The sequence below is a fragment of the Leptonotus elevatus genome, chromosome 1, assembly GCF_054856555.1.
Source record: "Leptonotus elevatus isolate MCC_2025b chromosome 1, RoL_Lele_1.0, whole genome shotgun sequence".
NCBI lineage: Eukaryota > Metazoa > Chordata > Actinopteri > Syngnathiformes > Syngnathidae > Leptonotus > Leptonotus elevatus.
Window position 1 is genome coordinate 14,974,968 of NC_141239.1, and position 25,166 is coordinate 15,000,133.

Below are 25,166 nucleotides of genomic sequence, written 5' to 3' on the forward strand. Positions count from 1 at the left end.
ATATAGAGCGGCATGATTATTACAGCCTTTTGAAATATGATAGAGGGAGTTCACATCTTCAGACAGCTTCAAAACTTGTGTTTTATGTACAGCTAGGAGACACGGTGGTGCCTTATTGGGCCGTATGATAAGTGGAGGGGTGTTGCGGGAGGATTAACATGCATCGAGCAAACGTTACGGACAGATAGTGACGCATGCCGACGCTAATGCAAGACATCTGTAGGCTGTGAGAGTAGCAACGTTTTAGAAATAGCTACAACATAGAACAGCTATCATTATTCGGTTTGACTGAGTGTCAGGAGCAACATTATTGCATGTGAAACAACATTTCAAATACTTCACAATGAACTGTTTAGTTGGCGTATGTGGTTAGAATTTGGTAGCAATTGGATAAAATCTCTACACAGTCAATTCTAGAGCAAATTTGACTCTATTTAGAGTGGGACCAAGTAGACTCAGTTTTAGAGTATTGTTTACACTTGGCAGAGAGTAAAATACAGAATTGAAAAATGAATAAATAAACATCGCTCAAGGGATTGAGAAACAAACTCACAACCTTCAGCCTGGGAGACTGCTTGTGTCAGCTGGAATCTTCATAACTCCAAGAGCAAAAACGATGTCTTTGGTCTTGGATATATGCGAACAGTAGGAGTGGCATAGCTCGGGCGGTTCAGTGACAGTCTCCTAAGCTGAAAGTCGTGACTTCGTTCCTCAACCCTTGAGTGACTTTTTTCAACTCTTTATTTTACTCTCTTGCAAGTGTGAATATTGCTCTAAAACTGAGTTTATTTGGTCCCACTCTAAATAGAGTCAAATTTACTGTGTAGGAGTTGATCTTTGACGTGCCAATGCAATTGGCCAAAGCGACCTGAAAATGTCTGATTTGAAACAAAATGGCTGATTTGCTGACGGCTTCTTGAGGTTTTTTTTTGTGTGGATCTACTCAAGATGCACTTTTCTCCACGAATTCACGTAGCTCAGTGAAATTGGCTTTGAGGGCTGAATTCCCCTCCCCACAATCATGAATCGAGTTATCACAAGAGATTTTTTTTTAAATTATTTTACTGTAAGTTGTCAAATCTTGTCATCATGTTCTGCCCACACGCAATGACAAAAAAAAAAGTCAAATCCTTCTCAATTTAGCGTTGTCCACTTGTCTATTGCACTTGCTTCAAATTTGGTAGCAATCAGAAAAAGTCTGTAGTTCATCCTTGATGGTCTCCTGAAAACGGCCATGATGCTAACTTCCTTTTTGTGGGTCTGCTCACAATAAAATCGCTACCAAATCTCATGTTGCCGAAAATCATGAGCTACTACAAGAGTTTTGTGTTGTATGGCGAGTGATCAAACTTTGTTGCAAGGCTACGCCAACCTTTGTTTGAGGGCATGAGACTTTAGACATGCCTGCCAGGTTTCATGTCGCTAAGTGAATCTGACTTCAGAGGCTGAATTTTCAAAAGATTCTGGGTGGCACTGCTGTGCCAATTTTTTTTTATAGGTTATGACTGTTGCCTCTACAAATTTTCACCAGAGTGAACACAACTGCAAAATGTGGTAAATGTTTAGTAGGATGGGAAAGCCCGGTCATACCACACAAACACAACACACACAGCGTTGCTTTTATTATTTATATATTTGGTCTGTGCAAGAGTCCACACGTGTCAGATGTTGGCACCGAAACTGCTCCGTGCCAAGCGGCGAGGGCTCAGAGTGAAGGCGAGGCCTGGCCCAGCTCCAACAGTGAAAGCCCCCAAGAGGAAATTTCAAACAGCTGTCCCTAAAAATACGGCCTGTGAGGAATGCAAGCCACTGAGTTATTTTCCCAGCAATCTGTTTACAAATGTTTGAACCTAAATATGATGCACCAGGAATTCCAAACTTTCTCCTGAACTTATATTTAATTTAGAAATATGACATCATACAATAATGTCTACTTAATCTATTTCATCTAATAATATCTGCTAAGACATGCTTTTTGCCATGTTTTTGAGTCTTGACCAGATTTTCACAATTAAAAACCGGGACGCTATAATAAATTTCACCAAATTTCATTTTAATGGGGCTGCGAAAGATGGCCGACATGCGCATTAATCGCTAATACTAAATGTTATCTTGGTGACAGGTTAATGCACACACCATTACCCGACCTTTTTTTGCTTTATCCTGACAGCTAATGGTAGCTGTCTGTGCCGTTGACCTTGCTCATGCTTTGTACCATTGGTAATATGCCACGAGAAAGCTCAGCTTGCGTTGTCTGACCAGTGACTGCCGACCACAGTGGATAGTAGGACTACATTTCCCATGATTCTTAGATGCGAAAACAGGAAGTAGTTCTAGTTCCGTCACAGCCTGCTACGTAAGGCCGTCCCGCTATCGATTAGACGCGGATGCGAATGAGAACGAAAACGTGAACTTGGAAGTCAATACTAGGAAGGGATTTAACAGTTATAGTTCCTTTTAATGGGTTTATTGTGATTGACATACCCATGGCAAAAACGGGACGGGATCTGCGTAATAGCGGGACAAAACAATGAGGTTAGCAAAATCTGCCAGAACGCGGGACCTAAGGCTCAAAATCAGGACTGTCGCAGACAAAACGAGACGTTTGTTCACCCAATTGTGAGTAAAGAAATGCTAAACCGATATTTTGCTTACATTAGTTAGGCAAAGCTAAGCTAACACTCATTGTTGTGGGTACATTAGCCTGCAAATGGGGAAGCAAAGCTAGGTTAAATTGTGCTCATAAGTGTTCAGAAAAGCAAAGCTACCTAATATTTTAGCCTTTAAGCGTTAAGTAAAGCTATGCTTCTTCTTTATCCTTTGCCACAGGTGTCATCTCTAAATTGAATTAAGCTTTCTTAACTGTAATATTCAGACTACTTCCCGAGTGAGCGTGCAATCTTCAGGTTTCCGTTTGTTCAACTTCAAACCAAAAATCTATCGAGTCCTTAAGACTTTTTATTGTGTCGTTATATTATGACATGTCCACCGAATTTCATGTTGATTGGAGAATTCAATGTCAGGGGCTGTTTTTTTTTTTAACTTGAGTGCCAACCGATGGCGTCATTCTAAAACGGCTCACTTCCTGTTAAATTTCAGGTCCAGTTTATGGATCCTTGATACTTTTTCTTGTGTCATATATGTTATATCACATGTCCCCCTGAATTTCTTCTCCATCCACCCAATTTCATATTGATTTTTTCCCCCCAAATTTTCCAGGGAGGCACGACTGCATGCAAAACCACGTCACCGTTCACTTTTATGCATGGTTCCTTGAGACTTTTTTGTACGTCTTGTTATTATAGGCATTTTAGTCAAACTTCATGTTGATAGGTGAAACTGGTGTCAGGGGCTGATTTTCCTCAGAGGGTGCGACTGACTGCATGCTTGCGGTTGTGTAATAAAAGGTTGTTTTATTTTTAAATGCATATATTTATACATACATACACAGTTACACACACACACACACACACACAGACAGCGGTGTATGCGTATGAGAAGCCTGTGCGTCGCCATTACTGCTCGCCGCCTGCCTCCCGAGGCTAATGGATCACTGTCACTGACTCCTGTAATTACTGCGACGTGACTGTGTCATTACACAAACACCACCCTCCTTCCATGCTCTGTGTATGTGTTTGTGTGTGTGTCACTGAAGCCTTACTGCTGAGATACATAAGTGCACATGTTGATTACGCTAAATAGACAACAAGAAAATATATATTTTTTATTTCTCACTATTTCCGGCATTTTGGGCAGTCATGTTTTCCAAACATTTCATGAGCTTCCTTGTCACGCAAAAGGCCGGTTTATATTTGGTAACACATGTCAAACGAACAATAACACAGTGAAATATTAAAAATGTGTATTATCAATAGCAGACGTCGCACAGTATAAAAGTTAAAAAGTTGAAAGCCTGAGAGATTTCGCAAGACAAATGTTTTTAATCCGAATTAGAAAAAGTCTACATGTCGATCTATTCTAAACACAAATTGCGGAACTCTGCAACTCTGTGTTGTTGGGCATCAACAGATGTATTTATTTTTGATTGATTTGTTTTTGAGGACGGGATTTTAATCTTACATGTACAATCTTTACAATATATTTATATGAAATCCAATTCACATATCTTTGACTCTGAGCTCTACTTGCTGTACTGTTTTGTAAATGTAAAAAAACATAAATAGAAATTAAAATAGGAATTTTCTGTTTTTGGAGCTTTGGAGGATTCATTGCATTTACATTATTTCCTATGGGAAAAAATGTTTTGGAGGTTGAACAATTCGGACTTTGAACACTTTGCAGGAACAAATTATGTTCAAACTCCGAGGTACCACTGTATTTGAATATACAGTAATTTAGATACATTTTTAATTCTGTTGTTTAATATGCATTTTCCATTAAAAGTAATAAAAGCACATCATAATGTTTTCAAAGGTCCTTTTTGGGGTTATTTTACAAATGGTCCATCTTTGTCACTCAATCTGTCTTTACTGTTATTGCCACCGGACAGCAAACGGCAACATAAATTATATCATTTTTTAGATATGTATGAATTTGGGAATATGTTGGAATTGCTGCATGTCTTTGTGTTATTGACCAAATTATATTAAAAAAAACGCCACATACGTATACTTTCAGTGGATTTTTACGTAGTTTGACTCAACTAATCCCTGAATGGATTGTCAAAAATCTACAGTTTATGTGAAGAAAAGTGTTATTTCAAGTGGTTGTCCAGCCAGGGGATACTTTTGGACTATATTATAATGCAAACAGAACAACATCACAAGTTGTTTGTCGCTTTTACGTTAACTCACACATGTGATGCTATTCTTCTCCAAGGACGGTGATAACCGAGGTGCGTGTTACTCGACTCGTACTCTTCTGTCACGGTACTACGGTAGGTATTTGTCCAATTTTGATGATTAACACAAGGACAACAGAGGAGGCAAAATTGATCACTCACTATGCTTAACGAAGGACGGATACAAATGTAAAGCAATACTCTGGTAAAAACAAACTGATGCAATTATTTTATGTAAATGAAAATGAGAAAGGGTATCAAAATATATCAAGACCCCCCCTCCCTCATCCCCCCAAATTTGTTTTTGTTTTTACAAATAAAGAAAAATAGCACTATACTGCATAAAGACATAATAAATGAGAATGTAAAAAACAAAAAAATGGTCTTATAAAGTGTGATTGCTGTCTGTACTGTAGTATTTGTGTTGGACGTGTGCCTTTAATGAGGTGTGGCCAAGCTGAACTATTTGTGTGTTGTGTGAATGTCTAGGTGTGAGCTGTGGCCTTCAACAGCTCCTTGAGAGTGTTCTCTTTTTGTTTTTGTGTTCAACAACTAAAATTACATGTGGCTCTCTTTGCCCACATGTGAGGGGGGCATCGCAGGACCTTAAAGACTCCATTAAAAAAGAAAATTAAAAAAAAAAAGAAGGTTTTTTTTCCTACATTTGATTAAAAGTTCAACGTTCACCTGAGAGAGGACTTCCGATTGGACCAAAAGCGTGACCAACGGCCAACATGTGAGTTGGTGACACGTTTAAAATGAGGATCAACAACAACACCGGCGGTTGTGTTTGAGACTTGAAAGGAATCCAAAAAGACATCTCACAAGTTCAGGAACAAATCCACTCTTTGATCTCCTGCAATTGAAACGCATTCTTTGTTCCAAAGATGGCCCCAAAACCACGCTAAAGAGAAACATCCATTTTCTTAACCGCTTATTCCTCACAAGGGTCGCGACCATCCGGTTCGACTTCCTCACTTGTCCCTTTATTGTCATTTACAATGAAACATGATTTCATTTGGCAGCCTTGATTATATTTTATTCAACATTCAATGTATGTACAATCATGTAATAAAATATGTCTCACATCATAATATACCTACACTGAAAAAAAAAACCATATAGAATTTACCCACTAAATGTAGGGTAACAATTTGCATCCACTTTAACTGGGTAAATTTTAATTAGACATTTTGGTTAAATATATGGATTCGATAATACCTACATACGTTTACATAACATTTCTGATTACATTCTACAACCAATTACTAATAATAATTGGGTAAAATATACTCACAATTTCTTAGTAAACTACTACTCAAAATGAATTACTATTTATTAGTTGCTAACTTGTACTCATTTAGCAAAGGTAATAGTTATCCAAACATTCACTTTTAAACAAGAGTACGGTATTTCAATGTTTTTTTAATTGAACAAATGTCTAAATACAAAAATATATATACAAAATGAAAGACAACTCGGACAATAATGTACACAAAGTGTATCGCTGGTGTTGGGCTGCAACCTCTGATGTCCAAATTTCGTCAATCCTTTTTTTGTTTGTTTTTTAACAATCTATTTGTCAAATTCATGAAAAACAATTTTGGAGATGTGAGGTTTCTATATAACTAACACCAGTGATATGCAACATTTTTAAATGCAGATTACAGGGTTTTCCCCTTATTTCTAACACAGAACTATGCAATCATAATTTCAAAGTGCTTTGGTTTCTTTAACAAAGTATTTCATTGTGTAGATACTCGTGTTATTCCGTTTTTTAGCCCCCTATACCTTTTCCAATACCCAGCTTTGCAGTATTGGCTGATGCCGATACCATACCGATACCTAAGTTTTTTGTTTTGTTTTTCTCAACATGAAATAACTGTCCTGCCATTGGTTCAGAGCATTCAACGGCCAATAGGATCTTCGTTCGGCATGCAGTGAACATGTCACACATCAGTGAATGTCTTGCATTAGCAAGACACGAGATGCTGCATCCAAAGTCGAAATGAATGGTATCGGCATGTTCCTTGTTAGTACTCACCGATACCTATACCACTGTTTTAATGCAGTATCGGGGCCTCTGCCAATACCAGTATCGGTATTGGAACAACACTCGTAGATACCAAATACAAAAATACAAAATCAAAAACATTAAATACCATACATTACAATGATAAAGCACGTACAAGACAAAACATTGCAATATTAACCTTTTTCAATTAAGGAGGAATTTACACAGGAAAATTTACACATCTGATTTTTGTGCTTTAAAGGGTCCATATCATGCTAAATCAACTATTTTTATTCGTATTTAATTTTTTGCATTTAGCCATGTTAAAAGGCTAATTCCTCACCAAAGACACCTCCAAAGTGGTATTTTCTTCCTTTCAGTCATTTCTGAGGATTCTTGCTCTCTTAAGCAGCAGCCCCGATTTTATTTATTTATTTATTTTATAATGTAGTTCCCTTTTTGTGTGTGCCTTTATTGGGAGCGTTTATCTTTTCTTTTCTTTTTTTACAAAATGTGGCCACTTTAAGGGCAATCTTAGGGCACACGTTTAAATACATTCTTGTAGCCAGTAGCCACATTAAAGAGTAGAAGAAATAAGTTCAGGAACAAAAAGACACTTCATTTAGCCTCAGTTTTTAGTCTTTTCAGGAACGCAGCTTTATGTTATTTAACAATAACATAAGATGTTCATCGCCTACTTAGACACCCATGTGAGTAAATTTAGAAAAGAAATGAGAAATGGAATTGATGGGATGTTTTAAACAATTTGAAACAATAAACAATGGGCGGAAAAAATTGAAAGCACATTTTAAGCACCCTTCCCTGTAAAAGCCACCTGTTATCCCCTTTTCCTTTGTCAAAATCGTAAAAAACAAAGGAGCTGTCTGAGGACATCAGCAGTGCAATAATTCGCCAACACAAGACCTCAAAAGGGTATAAAGCCATCTCCAAAGATTTAGGTAGCCCAGTTTCAGAAATGCAAAATGTTGTTAAGAAGTTTGATGAGCATGGAACTGTCAAGAACCTCCATGGACGTGGATGGAAGAGTCTTCAACGGTTGGTGCGAATGGTGGAAAAAACACCACGTTAAACATCTAAAGACATGAAAGCCAACCTGGAACAGTCTGGGATCATGGTTTCAAGAAGTACCATACGCCGCACACTGAACCGAAAATAGGGCTTCATTGGCGAAGACCGTTCCTGAGACAGACATAAAAAAGAATGGCTAACTTTTGCCAAGGGGTACCTGGACACACCACAATTATTTTGGGAAAATGTTCTGTGGACAGATGAAACAAAAATAGAGCTTTTCGGCAACAGTTTGTTTACAAACTGCCTACAGTTAAGCATGGTGGAGGATCCATAATTCTGTGGGGCTGCTTTGCTACATCTGGTACTGGAGGCCTTGATCATATCACAGGAATTATGAAATCTGAGAATTATCAACACATTCTAGGGGGACATGTCCTACCAAGTGTTGGACAATTTGGTTTGAGTTGAAGGTCGTGGGTCCTCCAGCAAGAAAAATACCCAAAGTACACACCCAAAAGCACACAAGAATGGTTAAAATGGCCAGCAATGACTCCTGGTCTCAATCCGATTGAAAATCATTCATATGAGCTGAAATGTGCCATTGAGAAAAGAAACCTGCAAACATTCAAGAGCTTGAACAATTTGCAAAGAAAGAGTGGGGGGGAAATACCAGCGGAGAAGTGCAAGAAGTTTAGAGATGGCTACAAGAAACGTTTGAAAGCCGTCATCACTGCCAAAGGCTGTGCAACCAAATATCAAAGAGGGGTGGCATTATTGCTGCACATGCTGTGTTTTCTATTTCTTCTTTGGAATTCCATCATGTAAGATGAAAAACAACTTCCTTTGTTGAGTTACTTTGGACATCCAATTAAATGGACCTGATGATATAAATTTGGTACATTTCTATTTATTTCTGAAGATATTGTCGCGATCATGCAAAAAATGAAGTGAGCAGGGCTGTACATCAGTCACGGAAGCTTCGAGCACGCCGCTACAGACTATTAACTTTCATTTTATGCTTAAATCGCTAAATGTCTCAGCTATGCAGTACAATGACAAGCGCTTTAGCATAATTAAAGTATAACGTGTTAGCGAAATGCGCAGAAAGAACGATGCTTTTTCAATCGACGAATACCCCCGGCCAACATCAGCCCCAACCCCCCCCCCACATGTCACAGCTACACAGCAACAATACTTGAGCTAATAACTAAAGAAAGAAATGTTAGTGAGATATGTGAAAAGAACAGTGCTATGGCATTAACACGAGAGTTTTAACAACAGTTAGCTAGCTAGCTAGCTTGCTACTTGCCCGGTGATTCGTGATGAACAACAGCTGTACAAACCCTCGCGAGTCGCCAATTCAAACTTTAGCATGCATGGCACTTAACGCAGACTCACACCGACTGCGACTCGTGTAGAATATATCGTCATTTAATAAATTTGTGTTTTATATTTGTAAATGAAAGACGGGTAAACCCACTGGTCTTACCTTATCTCAAGTCCAGTCCAGCGGAGTCGGCAAGTAGAAGTTCACAACCTCGTTCGGTGACGCGTGCACATATACCGCAGTACAGAGGGGTGGCTGTTGGGTATATTTTACTACATTTTTCTGTGTATGTTTTATTCATTTTTTTGTCTGTAACACTTTTTACTATTATATATTAGATATTGTGAGTTAAATTTACCCTGTATTTGGTAATTTATCTGCTGTCTAAAGTAATCAGGTCAATTTTACATGAAAATCGTCATACTTAAATGAAATTTCTTAGCTTTGTACTTTTACAAATTTTCAACAATCATGAAAACAAAACAATTATTCATTTGTCTTTATATAGTGCTATGTGCAGAATTTTGTGACAAAATGAAATAAATCAATTTTGGAATAAGGCTGTATATAGGTAGATACAGTAAGTCTCCACATCATTTGAAATGCCAGGTTTTTGCAAAATAAAAAATGAAGGGTTGATCAAAGGAACTTTGGATGCTGGTAGGTGTGATTCCAATTAACATGTGTTTTGAATGTGATTGGTTAATCCAGCCAACACAGCCACATCCCCAACTAGAAGAGGGTGTGCACACTTATGCAGCCACATTATCTGAGGTTTATTTTTACTCCATCTCTCTCAAAATGTTACTTTTTTCAAACACCTGTAAAATAAGTCAGCAGCCACCATGTGAAGTGCTTCTGATTAACCCTAAAATAAAGTTGAGCTGTTCTAGTAGGCTTTTATTTTTTTCCTAAAATATATATTTTTTTTTACAATTTAGTTGTACAGCTGTGTAGGACACAATAGAGGAAAAAGAATAATGTGAATAGATGGAGGTTGTGTCGATGGAGAACAGACAACAGACGATCGCTCGCTACGGCACGTCTACTGTACCGCTAATCGCCGTCATCTCCACATAACAAACTCATTTGAAACATGCGCTAATGTAATCTCTATATGATTTAAAGAAGCACATCAAGGCAGAGGGGGTATTTGAAGCACAGGCCCAAAGCATTCTGGGAAACGTGAGCAGAGCTCACAGATGGCTAAACGAGAGCTCGTCGGTGAACTCGACCGTCGTCTTTCACGTTGATGTTTGGGCTTTTGTCAAGTTAACCCGATTTTCTCCCAATCAGCATCCATCAATATGGCAGAAAGTGTTATTGATCCTTGATTTAAGTTCAAAATGGTCAAAGGACAAGATCCATTCTGGCTCAACTGCCGCTCTAAATGCGATTAGTCACTTTGCAGGACATCTCGTATTCATCTTGGGGAACATTCAGTCTCTGCTATTGCCGAGAGTGTTTTATTTAAGAATTCTAAATGTAGCTGAATGTGGCATGCGAACATTTGGAAAGTCAAGAAGTGAAGAAAAATTATCTCATTTAAAATTGTAATAGAAAATATATTTTACTGCTCCTTAATATCACAATTATCATTTCATGTTCTCCAATAATAGCTCACATTTAGAATGTATGTATGTTAAAAAAGTTTGTATGCAAATATTTATGTGTCCTATCAAGTGTGAAATTAAACCAGCCAACCAAATTAAACTGCTCCAGTTAAGCAAGTCCTGATACCAAGTTTCGGTATCAGTTGGGTACTCGCGATGGTGGCAGGTACGAACAGGAACTAGACATTTGAAATGAGAAGAATAGAAAACTGCTATGAATGCAATTTCAACGAAAAATGCTATAATGGGATTTATAGGTACAGTATTTCTTTGAAATGATCTGTCATTGTTTTTGGTAGGGAAATGTATGTAGTAATAGTAGTAGTAGTATCTGCATTTGGTATTGGTATCAGTGACTACTCAAGAGTTGAGTACTCACACTGGTATCAGTCTGAAAAATGTGTTTTTGAACATCCCTTCAGGTCACTTGTTCTCTTGCTGATGAAATGTTACAGATTAAACACTTCTGATGGAAAGGTCACATGGCATAAAAGTTTCTACCGTTGATATTTTGCAAGCCACTGAAATGCCAACCATTTGAAAAACAATCTCTGCCATTGAATACAGTTGTGCTTAAAAGTTGACATACCTTAGGAGTATGTCAACTTATAAACACGCTGCATGCTGAGAAAAAGGCTTAATGCCCATAAAATCCAAAATACTATGGCAATTGTTTTGACATTTTCAGGTTGCAGTTGACATTGTGAATTGTGGTGATGATTCATAGCTTTTTTTGTGTGTGTCATTAGGCGACATTTAGCTTTTGTACATTACAGTTGTGCTCATAGGTTTACAAGCACAACTGTCGTTTCAACACATTTCCCACGATGCCACTATACACGTTCACGTGCATACAGTATAGTTTAACGTGCCACTTTACATAGAACCCGGAAGTGCTGTGTGTATAGAGCACAAACATATAATGGACTCACAATGCTGTATACACTAAATAGAATTCTGAGCTAAATCTACTTAGAAAATGTAAGGCAGCTAATTGTATCAAATTATCAAGTAATTACAAGGGGGGGGGGGGAATCCTTGTTAAAACAAAGCAAGTTTTTAAAACTCTAATTTTGCAAGTAAATGCTAGTTGAGTTGATAGTTTCACTGGTGAATCTTGTTATCTTTGGGATTACTTACTTATTAGAGTTTTTAAATATGCTTTTATGAGTAGAAGCCACTTACTTTTTTAAATGATCTATACTACTCATTTTCAAGTTGGATCTACTTTCTTTTTACATTGAATTGGCTAAATGGGATTTTATAGACAGAAAACTATAGTTACAAATAAAAACAAGAGAAATATACAGTACAACACCACTGCTTTTCAAGTTTTTTAATCGGGACAAAAATTTTAGTTTTGTACATTCAACTTTTCTTTTTCTTTTTTTACTTTGTGCAAAACGTGTTATCCAACAGCAGAAAATGTAGGAAAATTCATGAGACAAGATGACATCTAATAATTGACCAACAGTACCTCATAATTATGATGAATTCAGTCCCCACACCTCCCAACAAACGCGCACACATGCACACACTAGAATCAGTGAATTAAATACAATTCAAATTTACATGAAATAGTCAACATGGCAATGCAACTTTGAGTCCTGCAACAGCTTACTTAAACTGCTTTAAACCTGTGCAAAATGTTCAAACAATAAAATATCCTGATTCTAAATCAGTTTTAACATAAACTAGTGCGTGCATGTGGCTGTGATTAAACTGTACATTAAATGAAAGAAAAAGCGAAAGACTGTACACAAATACCCCCCAAAAGAAGTACGGTAAGACATTGGACATAAAAACACGAAATGCGGATGCATAATTATGCACTGACTGTGTCTCTTATGTAAATTTGTTTTTATTTATTTATTTATTAACCACTGGAACCTTAGCATAAAAACCGTCACAGGAATGTGAATATTGTGATTTGGGTTAGTGTTAGTGTTTTTGCCACTTTATTTACATAGCGCTGTAATTGATTTCAAATAATATTTATTGTTTTGATCAGGTCATGTTCAATGATTAATGTAATGTAAACATATTAAAGTAATAGAAATCCGCTACGACGTCAGTATTAAACTTAAACGGATCGCCTCTTGGCTCACTGTGGGCGGTAATTGAAACAGTCTACCCCAAAATTAAGTTAGAATGGCACCTTCTGCCTGCCACCTGTGTGAAGAACCCGGAAGTAGCTTGCTAATTTACAAACTTAAGCACTCCTTTTTTCCACATTTAACTTTTACCACAATTGTATTGACGTTCGTTATTAGTTGAGACTTTGTGAATGTCCTCTCGTTTAGTTCACGTTAAAAGTAAGACTTTTGGAACATGGTGAGTCCGTTTAGACGTTTTGCTAAAATTTTCAAATAGGCGCAAAACGATCAAAATGGAGGAAAGGCAGATGTATCGATTGTAAAAATGCTGGTAGACGTTTTCATTGGTGCACAAGCCTCGCTGCCTCGCAGCTGGATTTGTGGGAGTGGAAATTCCATAGTTTGCCCCCGACATCGGCGCCGTGACGGATGGAGAGGGGGGCGGAGAAAAAGCTCCGGAGTGAGGAGGCAAGCGAGCGGGCGATGCTGTCTGCCTCTGTGCGCTGACGAAAGGGTCGCTTCTCCCCGCTCCAACGCTCTGGATTTCCTACGATCGCTTCGGGGGAAGGTGTCCCCAGTCACTGACGCTCTTTTGCGGGTGGTAGCCCGCGTACCTGCCGCTTGGAACTAAAGGAATTTCTCTTCTTTTTTTTCGTTCCCCCTTTGGATTATTCATCTCCCAGGACCTGCCAACTTGAAGATGGACCTCTTACTTTGAGATCATTTTCCCACTTTATTTTTAAGAAAATATTTTCATTACTTTGTGGACGACAACCGGCAAGTATTTTGGGGAGGATTTTTTCTCGGTCGGGATGTTGCAGCGGAGCAGCAGGACGCCCGCTGGACCGCTTTGGGTCCACCTCCTCCGTCTACTGCTCACGCAGGTCGTGCTGGCGGCTGCGCTCACCCAGACTGGTGCGTTTAAGATCGGTTCCAGTCAGTGCATGTCACCGCGGCATATGCAGTAGTTCTGTTTCAAATGGCCACTCTTGACACATTCAAGTGACAGAGCACGCGCCCGGTTCTCTCATTGTGTGTGCATGTTGTACATGTTGAATTCATGTAAAACGTCAAGTAGTGACATTCACTGTGACATTTCCTTCCAGACAAGTGCGGCGGAGCCATCGACATCCACTCCCCGGGCTACTTGACCTCCCCGGGCTACCCTGGCGCGTACCCGCCCTCGCAGCAGTGCGCCTGGGTGATCACGGCACCCGAGCCGGGCCAGAAGATTCTCATCAACTTCAACCCGCATTTCGACCTGGAGGACCGAGACTGCAAGTAAGACTTGCGCATGCATGCACGCACACGCGCACGTACACACGACAGACACACTCACACAATATACTGTGGGTCGCTCTGCCACCCATTGGTCGCTGGGCCTTACTGCAGCTGTCACAAGAAGGTGCAGGGTGATTCTGGATGATGAGGGGGTGCACATCTGCAGAAGGAAATGAGGTTCCAAGGCTTCTGTGCTTCCTGCTTGATAACAGTGGATAACAATGTCTTTGTTTGGCTCTTTGGTGGTGATTTAGAGAAGGATATTTCTCTTAAAAGTACAAATTCAGCCTTTTGATAAATAACAACGCTCACATTCGACATTCTGCAGCATTCATGTGTTGTACTGTGTTATAGCGTGAGCTGTTTGCATAGATTTTGACCGCTTTTATCGAGGTAGATGAGAGTGATTAAAAATAGTGCACAAGCTCTATCCAGGATAGAGGCGTAGCGCCTCTGAAACACACATGGACACTCAATATTGTGTAGAGACCAAATGTCAGTCTACTGGAATGCAAATAGCTGTTGAGAACTCTGTCTTTACATGATTGCAAGAAATAAAGCAGACCTGGCTGAAGTAATAATAGCATAGCATGGACGCACAAGGCAATGAGAAACAAGACAGACTGGGTAGCACAAATTAGTGGCACAGCTCTCCGGAACGCAAACACTGATGGACACGACATTGTGGAGCAACCACATGTCAAGCTTCTCATAGGGGAAAATGCTATTTTAGAGAAATGAAGCAAAACATGAAATGAGGCAGACTGGGTGGAACTAAACTATTGCTTGGACACACAACATTGTGGAGTGGCCATGGCAAGATTGTACTGGACGAAAAAGTAAGGATTATGCAGAGATGACGTGAAAGTGAGGTGAAGTGTCGTAGCTTCCCGGAACACGCATGGAACATCAAGAAACAAGGCAGATTGGACAATGCAAATTTGTGGCTTAGTTATCCAGAACTCAAACTACTACAAATTATTGGTCACACCATTGTGGAATGACCACACTTCAGTCAACTGAAAAGAAAAGGCCCATTTAGTAGAAATGACGTAAGGCTTCAAGAAATAATTGGACAAAGTTAATAAGTAACAGTTTCCCATGGACCATAAACATGGATGCATACAACATTGTGGAATGACCAAACATCAACGTCTACTCAGAAAAAAGTCCCTATTTTGGAGAAATGAAATGTCAGTAAACAAGGTCAATTGGGTGGAAATAATAAGTGGCTCAACTTCCCCGTCACACAAACATGGACACACAATATTGTGGCACGACCACAGGACTACCGGAATGCTAGTCATTGATAAAGTCTGATCAATGCTTTCACATAAATGATCATGAATTATTACAATAATGTGAAATTCAAGGTCATTTGAGCAAATCCTTTTTTTTTTTTCCATTAGAGTGTAGGAAGCCAATATCTGTTTGCATTAATCCATACCCAAGAACACGTTATCATTTTTTTCTCATGTGACATTACTCTTTAATACTAAGAACGAAATAAGACTGAGTTCATCTTGGTGCTGCTGTTTTGATTTGCAACATAATTCAAACGGGATCAGCAGTTAACTCTTACGTGAGCAACATTAACTTCCATTAAAAATGATAACCAATTCAGTCTGATTCATCACATTGCAGGTGTTATGGCATAGTTGCACCGTTGCTCTCTGCGTCGCCCACACGCGCGCGCATGCACGCGCGCACACACACTAGGACATTACAAAATATGAGAGAGGGAAAAAAAATAAAATAGTACAAAGCGTCTACAGCGCTAATGCTTATGAGTCCCGCGGGTCTGCAACACGATCCGATAGTAGTGGAGAAAAGACCATCTGTGCGGCTGTGATTTACTCACCAGGCCTTTATGGAGCCTTTAAAGGAGACAGAAGAGACACCGTCAAAAAGCAAGAGCCCTTCTTTCTGGACACACACACGCATGCACACACACATGCACACATTCACACTCCATAAAGAAGGGCTCTTGTTTTTTGATGTCGTCTTCCGTGTGTGTGTGTCTGGGGTCAACGCCAAGACACGTGGAGGGGTGGGGGTAAAGGTATGTTTGATCATCTCTACGGAATAACAAGACTTTCTTTTGGCTTAAGGGAAAAAATGTGTTTGAAGTATCGGGACACCTAAAGTAGGGAAGAAATGAAACATGAGAAGATTACAAATGTGTTGAGACACCAGAAAATATATTGTAAACAAAAATATTGGGACACATGAACTAATTGAAGAACATGTGTAACATAGTATCATTAGGACAACAAACTGAAGAGAATGTGGAGTTTGGACAAAAGTATTGGGACAACTACGGGAAGGGGAAAAGTCAAGAAAATGTCAGCAAAATATTAGGACACAGAAAGTGAAGCTGAAAAAAATGAAATTATATTGAGTTTAGAAACATATTTGGACACATAAAAGGATGTGACCAAAATTTGAATAAAACGTAACATTTGGACAAAAGTATTGGAAACTCCAATTGAAGAAAATGTGTCGTGTGGACAAAATAATTATTAGACCTCCAGAAAGTGAAAAGTGAAGAAAATACCCGTTTTGAGATGTCAATATCAAGTACAAAATTTGGAATTTAGACTAAAAGTATTAGGACATGTTCATGAAGTGTAAATGAAGAAAATGTGGATTTTGGACAAAAGTCCTGGCACACCTACTGAAAAACTGAAAATGCAGTTTGACCAAAAGTGTTGGGACACCTGCAGGTGTGATTGTTTTACAGTAAAGGACTCTTGGCCATCTTTTGATTAAGGTCTGTGTCCCAATACGTTTGTCCCCTTAGACTGAATCAACTTTAATGTGTGCTTTCTCTCAAAAAATTCACAACTTCAACTTGCTTTTAGTGTATTTACTTTGCTGTTCAACTCATAAGTGTGATCGCTCCAGCCCACCCAGGAGCTTCATGTTGTGTGGTTTGAGGGGGCCTCCTTCATGATTACATTGTTGTGTGTTTGTGTTGGATGATGAAGGCGACGTGTAGCTCGAAAGCTCTCTGGCTTGGCTGCACTGCTGTTGTTTTTGGGAGTAAGTCAAACGTTCCAAATATGTCGCAGAGGAGTGGGTGGTGTGGGAGGGTAAAGACAAGACCGAGAGAATCTATGATCTATCTATGTGCAGTTTTTATAGCTTCATCGAGTCTGGTGATGCCTTAAGGGACAGTCAGAAATCACACATTTGCTTACACAACAGCTGCATGAATGTTCTGGTTTTATATCCACATCTAGTAGCTGGTAATTGTCTATCTTTTCCATTTGAATCGCTCTATCTGTCCTGGCGTTGCCTTCAGGGACACTTTGAAATTACATTTCTCCTCACACAACAACCCTGTGATCGTTCCAAATACCATTAAACATTTCAAATTCATGATCCGTCAACAATTCAAATAGCTAGTAACACGATGTTGTCTTCAGGGACAGTCCTGAAATCTCAACTTGTCACTCTCACCATAAGAGCATTTGTTTGAAATGTCCTAAGTGTTGAATAAATTAATAATATAATAATAAATTATCTATCTATCTATCTATCTATCTATCGATCTCTCTATCCATCCATCCATAGCTAATCTGTGTGTCTGATATCACTTTATCTAATCAGCTCTAGTGTTGCTTTCGGGGACATTTTGAAATCCCAGTTTCAACATTTGGCACTCAAAATGCCCTAAAACGTTTATTGAAATATTCTATTTATCTGTGTAGTATTTATCACTTTATTTAATCAAGCCCAATGTTGCCTTCAGGATTAGTTTGAAATCAAGAGTTTTTCAGATTGTATTTATTTATTTTTTTATGATTTGCGGCCTGTACTCCAAGTGGCAACACATTTTGGCTTGACCTTTTACAAAAAAACAAAATAGAAATCCAGTCTTGCTCCAGTGATTTATTTCTCGTTCCATCAACGTTAAAAGTGAACAGACGGCAGCAATCACACTTTGGTCTCATCGCACGTCTGAAATAGCGTCGCCGCCAAAGTGCCGATCCTCGCCGAGCGGCAGGGGGAAAGAAATAGCGCAGGCGCTGGTTCAGGAACATGCGTCGGTGGCGGGATAATTAAGGACGTCTTTTTTTTTTTTCTCCCTGTAGTTGGCTGAGCCACCACTCTCTCCCACGGGAGGTTTTGTCAATGCCAACATGGATGCCAACGGACTTTAAAATGACAGTGGATTGATTAGGCTCAGTCATAATCCTATTGGCTCAGCATGACCTTAGGTGACCTCACCCTTCTTTACCACTCTGTGGCAAATTCTCCTTCTGTTTCAAATGGTTATTTTTCGACTGGTGGCCTCCTCCAAGTCACTTTCTATTCCTTAAACTGGACTTCCTGTTCCTCTTCACGTGCACTGGTCATGCCTTCAGGATATCCGGATGCAATAAAAGAACGTTGTCACGCTTTGACTTTCATAAATGTCACTAAAAAAGGCTTAGTAACGTTTCCAAGGTTGACGACGATTGATTTATTGAAACAAAGTCATAGGTTTCTTGATGCGTTCGACTCAATCAGGCTCAGTTGAGTGAAAACAACGTTTGGTTGTTGAAAACCTGTTCAGAACATCATGTAATGATCTAAAATTGATGGTTGACAGTAGGTTCATTAAAACAGAGTAATGGTGGCCCGCATAGATCTGAGTCAGTTTGGCAGAACATTTTGTGAATAATGTCCTCGCATCATAATTTTCAAAATCCAAAGTTGGCAGTCAGTCTTTGGTTAATTAAAACAAAGTGCTGGCGAACAACATGCATCAATCAGACTCCATCCAGTCCAAATCTACCTTTCTTGGTTAATAATCAACTCATAATTTACACTTAATCTAATCTTTTTGTGTTGCGAGTCATGGCATACCCTCTTGACTTTTTATTGTCATTTTAGAACGACGCAAGATTAAAACAAAGTCATGGAAACCTGACAACACAAGTCAAAATTGGTTCAGTGAAAACATGCCTTTTATTGGTAGCCTACTCAAAACGAAATGTTATAATCCAATCCAAAGTTTAGCGGTGCTTCATTAAAACAAAGCGCTGACAACGTGTGTGCATCAATCGGATTCAGTTCAGCAAAAGTAGACCTTGTATTGCGAGTTAGCACAAACATAACCCAATCATTCCGTCAGTGGCTATCTGGCTAGTAGAGATGGGAATCTTGAATGTCTCACGATTCGATTCCGATTTTTGGGTCTGCGGTTCGATTCAGAATTGATTTTCGATTGAGAATGATTTTTTTATTCAAAATGACTTGATTGACAATGATTTTTTTGCTTCAATCTATAGATGTGCAAGGAATTGTAATGATCTACTCCAGTCTGACTCGCTAATGCTAATTAGCGCGCTACTCGCGGCACTTTTATCACTCAAAAGAACGGCTCCACACTGCAAAAAAAACAACTTTTATTGGAATAACTTGATCGTGACTTTTTCCTTCTACTCTCTAATGTGGCTACAACTTAACAGTGTATCAGACCGCGTGGAACCACACTGCCCCTAAGTGGCCAAATCGGGTACAACATGAACAGCGCTCCAAACAAAGGCACACACAGACAAAGGCAAGACAGTATCAAATCATTTAAATAAAATACATTTTGGGACATTTAAAAATCGATTCTGAATCGTACTAAATGAGAATCGCGATTCTTATGAGAATCGATTTTTGGGCACACTCCTATTAGCTAGGTAGCTACAGTATCTTCCCCCACATTATACAAAACAGCTCAGTGTTGCTATTTAAACTCCCAAGTGTATTTTGTGTTATTCGAGCTACCATGTTGAAACGTAATGTGGGTGTATATTGTAACCAGCAGGAAGTATGAATCATGTGTTTCCACCATGTTGGATAAACGGATGACTTCCCCTGTAGTGTCTCTGTTGTGTGGACCGACAGTACACTCGGACCATAGCAAGCAAGGTGGTCTTAGACAAGCTCACGGCATCCGGAAGCCCGCGAGCTACTTGGTGTCTCTCGCGTCACAGCGTGGAGAAGCTATGTGACGACTCTGTGGGATATATTACAGACGTTGTTAGACGTGCAAACAGTTGAAAGCTAAGTGGGGCGTGTTTTTTTAGCTGCCATACCCTACATTGTCTGAGAGCTGAGAAAACATAAAACTTCTTTCAAAACTCAATATTCAATATTTTCTGCTACCAAATGGCCAGTCCATCCCGGTCCACGGCCTGTTATAAAAAAATTAAAAAAAATTAAAAATAAAGAAAAAGAATAAAAAGTATAAAAATATATTTAAAAAATAATAATAAAAATATATTTAAAAAAAATTAATAAAAATAAAATTAAAAATATGTGGCTATGGCCAGGACTGTTGTGGCAGCAAATGCAGTCCAGTCATGAGACTCTTATTCTCTTATCAGGCCATCAAGAGCATGACTCTTGACTTCTCTTAAATAAGCATGATGGAGAGCAAGAAACCAAAATGGTGGTCAACAAGTGACATGGACAATAAAGTCTTGTTTTTGCTTCACCGGTGGAGGAATGTGTCGTGTCTGTCTGCTCGTAACGCCTGAGGGGCGACCTCCTGTCGGGAGACACGCATACACAACACGTTATGCACATTCTTTTCCATAGGAAGTCGTTTATTCCGTGTCGCATTGTCACCATCGCAAAACATGAACTGTATAACTTTCAAAGTCCCTGTGAAATGAAATGAATGCATTTTTAGAGGTCATTTCAATAGCTAAAAAAAATAACCCAATATATGAAATGTGAAAAATCAAGCCATTGTTTCCCTTTCTCAAACGCCGGGGGCGTGTCTGCAGAATGTGTAAAACCACGCCCCCTCCTACTAGTGTGTTTTTGAATCAGAAAAATAGCACTCTGTGTTATTGTACTTCCATGACCAGAGATGGGAAAATCAGGTCACGAAAGTAAAAACCCTGAGTTTGAATGTAGCCACAGAGTACAAGCACCTGCAGCTAAAGCCAAACTGTGGCAGGGTTTTTACTTTCTGGACCTGGAATTCCCATCTCTGTCCATGACGTCATTAAATAGAATGTAAAGAACAAAAATGTTTTTGCTACATTTTCAGCTTCAATTGAATGCATTTTGTGTTGCCCCTTCTGGTGTCGATCTTTGCTGAGGATAAATAATATATGCCTTTGTGTATTGTTATATTTTCTGTCTACATGTGTTGCTCAACCTTTTGTGTTTGCATATGGATTGCTAAGGCTATCCGTTATCTGATCGGTGGCTAAACAGACTTTGCTGCGTGGTTGTTTTAAATACACGTTTCATTCTCTTTGTTTAGTTTAGTTTGATCATAAAAAAAAAAAAATGTCACCAATTGCTGACTGTCTTCCATACTGAAGCTGCTCTAGTGTGAAATGAGTTGAGTTCAGTGCCACCATACAGCACTCGTATCTCAAGTCAAGGCACAAAATATAAATAAAAAATCATCCGAAAGATGGCTCATATCTCAAAACTCATAACTGGGGTCACTTGTATCTCAAGGCACCACTGTACATGCTTCAGGGCAGAAGAACATGCGCATGTGTTGTGTGTTTAGCAAGCTAATTCATGTCATGTGTGTGTGTGTGGGTGTGTGTGTGGGGGGGGGGGTAGGATGGAGGTAGTCCAGACTTGTCACAGTGAAGTGGGAGTGATACACCGTTTATTGCTTTGCCCTCCTCGGAGGGAAGCTGATGACTGAGTGTCGCTCCACAAAGACCCCTTTCCCTCGCAAAACATGCACGCACGCACACACACAATGCCTCTCTCGGCTTTTATTAGTGTAAAGTTACCACATTAAATCGGAATGTGATGACAAATTATTCGTGTGATTCAACTTTCTTTTTCTTTTTTTTATGTGATCCCAGAACATTAATGACTACGGAGCAGTACTATTTCTGGTAAAAGAAACACGCTCTCAAATTGGCAGTAGCTCTTTCTTTGTCATTTGCAGCGTTTAAATTCACACGATTTATCGTGTGAACCTAACTTGTATGTTTTTGGAATGTGGGCAGAAGCCGGAATACCCGTAGAAGATCCGCACAAGCATGCGGAGAACTTGCAAACTCCTAAGCCGACATTCGAACCCGGAAGAGTTCAACTGGGAGGCGGAGTTGGCTCACCGATACTATACATCATGCTGCTCCTAAAAAATGTATTCACATTAATCAAAGGGTGCAAGGCTTGAAATAAATCTTACATGTTAAAATAAGATGATGGTAAATCCCCAAAATGTAGCACAGGTAAATAATAAGACAACTATAAACTCTCCAGAAGTGCACTAAGTAGGATTGTGTCAGTGTGTAAGATGTGGAATTGGACCAAAATGGCTGACTTCCTGTTGAATTTCAAGCATAGGTCCGAGACTTTTTGGTGTTTTTATGTTTTTCCTGTTAGGAAGAACATGGCCTCCCGTTTTCAGGTTGATTGGTAAAACTGGCATCAAGGGCAAAATTTTTTTTCTAACTTTCCAGGAGTGTCACTGATTGCAAAATAGTGGGTTCAAACTAAAATGGCTACCTTTCTGTTCAATTTGGGACATGACCCCCCCGGACACTTTGCATGTGTCCTGCCGCTCAATTTAAAGCCAAAAGGAAAAGAAGATGATCAAATATTGTTAGAATCGATCTATTATTTATTATTTAATCGATTAATCGACTAATCGGATTCATTTAAATTTTGCATTAAAGTGCATTACAAATTATTATTTTTGCCTGGTTACTGTTTATCAACCAGTGATTAGTCTTTATTTCGTACTTTGTATTCGTATAGTGATTTGGAAAAAAAAGTGGGGGGGGGGGGTTATGTTTTACTGTGTTACCGGCTCGGTCATTGTTTCCCAAAGTCTTATATTGATTAAACACAGAAGATAATCAGTCTTCTTTGATAGACTACAGAAATTAGTGAACAATTACTGTTGATATGCGCCAATTGGAGGATATGGACAATTTTTAATTAAAAATGGCTCCAAACGATTACTATATTTAAATACTTGTCAATATGAACATTGCTTATTTTTTCGATTCATTTTCTGACTTATTTATTGACTATTGTCCCACACAACAGCCACCGCGAGGATTTTTGTTTAGTCAGGACTGCACTTGATGATGTCATCGTACTTGATTAGAGAGTTTGTACTTCCACGTTTAGTGCTTACCTTATACGCCATATGTCATATTTGACCTCATCGTGTGTAGCGCGGCGCGTTGAAACAGCCTGTCAGACACAATGGGGCTCCCAAATTGCATTCTTTTGCCGGCCTAAATGAGAATCAATTCCTCTTTTTCCTCCTCCTCTGCTCCCATTTTGATTTCCCGGCAGGCTTCTTGTGCACCGCCGAGGTGAAGGACGGTCGGCACACTTTATTTTGCGGGGGAGGGGGTCTTTTTGGGGGGGGGCACCCTGGAATTCTTCGTGCTCCAGATAGTTTGTGTCACAATTATTAATTGTCTATATGTGTGTGTTCGTTTGCGTAGTTGTCTTGTTCCCTCTTAACGATTGTGGATTTTTGTCAACTTTTTTTTTTGATCGTGTCAATGAGCTGGAAAATGACGTGTGCGTGTAATGGGGGGATGTGGGGAGGGGGGGGGGGGCACGCGCACTTGTGCGCTTGAGAGATAGAGAGTAAATGAGGTGGACCCCCCCACACACACACACACTGATCACGGGGGAGGTGAGAAACGAAGAAAGATGGACGTGTGCGCGCGTGCGATGGCAGGTGGCGACGTGGCGCGCGCACGCACATACACGCGCACATACGCGCCATCTGCAGCGTCTCAGCAAGGCTTAGATGGACAATGATACACAGAAGCCTCTTTTATGTGACAACCTTGTGTTGCGTGTACGAGTGTCAAATTTGGAGCGAATGGTATCGCGCCGTGAATGGCGCGATCATATTGTAGCACATCATAATTGGAGGGATGTTTATCACTTATCAATTGAAGCCAATCATCGCATCTCGCCATTGGAATGAATCGCGTGGATTACAAATCGAACTTGGAGTGGATCATCATCATATCGTAGTTAAAGAAACGATTTATATCTTAATCAGATTAAATGATGTTGCATTGGTGTGAATCATTTTGCTTTTTAATCACTGTAAATTGGAATCGGGGCGTATGGTATTGCATCACTATTTGAGTGAAGTGGTTAGTAATTAGTGAATCTTATTGTATCGCAATTGGATTAAATTAGATAATTGAAGTGGATCGTAAGTGAAGTGAATTATCATAAGAGTGAAGTGCATTGTTATGTAATTGGAGTGAATTTTATCGGATTGTAATTGGAGTGAATCGTATCATAATTTCTTTATTTCATTGCAATTAAAGTGCATTCTTCAGCATCGGAATTTTATTTGAGCGTTGTATTTAGGGCTGCAACTAACAATTATTTTAATAATTGATTAATCTGTAGTGTTGTTCCGATACCGTTTTTTGCCCCCCGATACCGATTCCGATACCCAGTTTTGCAGTATCGGCCGATGACGATACCGCAGCGATACTTAGGTTGTTGTTTTTTCCAACATGAAAAAGCTGCTCTGCCATTGGTTCCGAGCATTTCAGGGCCAGTAGGATATCTTGGCTCGGCATGGAGTGAACACGTCTCACATCAGTGAGTGTCGTACACGAGCAAGACACAAGATGCTGCATCCAAAGTCCTACATTAGCGTTGGAAATAATGGTATCGGCATGTTACTCTGTACCTCTCACAACACTAATAATCTGTTTGTTTGTTTTGTTTTTTTCAATTAAACACCTGGATAAAACATTTTAATTTCCATCTCTTATTTCAGACATCAGAAAATTGGCAAAAATGTTGATCATTGCTTTGAATGCTTTCCCAAGTAAAAGCAGATGTCGGCAAAAATGACCGTTCTGCTTTCTCGGAGGACTACAGAAAGAAATCACAGAATATGTACTGTTAAGAAGCCGGAATTCCGAGGATTTGGGTAATTTGAAGTTAAAAGTCACTAAACGATTAATCGATTACAAATAATTGTTGATTCATTTGATAATCGGTTCGTTGTTGATTAATACAG

At 39.3% G+C, this 25,166-nt stretch overlaps 1 protein-coding gene across 3 annotated transcripts in view; it reads left to right on the top strand.

Moving 5' to 3' along the window:
• LOC147181006 (neuropilin-1a-like) overlaps positions 1-25,166 on the top strand; it is a 75,887-nt gene that overhangs the window by 17,874 nt on the left and 32,847 nt on the right. The window contains exons 1-2 of one of the 3 annotated variants that reach the window (XM_086085932.1): positions 13,310-13,798; positions 13,990-14,164. In XM_086085932.1, coding sequence (XP_085942058.1) covers positions 13,696-13,798; positions 13,990-14,164 — 278 coding nt within the window. In that variant the 5' untranslated portion in view covers positions 13,310-13,695. Of the gene's footprint in view, positions 1-13,309; positions 13,799-13,989; positions 14,165-25,166 lie in introns of those variants that run through there. The other 2 variants (XM_086085931.1, XM_086085934.1) reach the window with 2 other exon arrangements.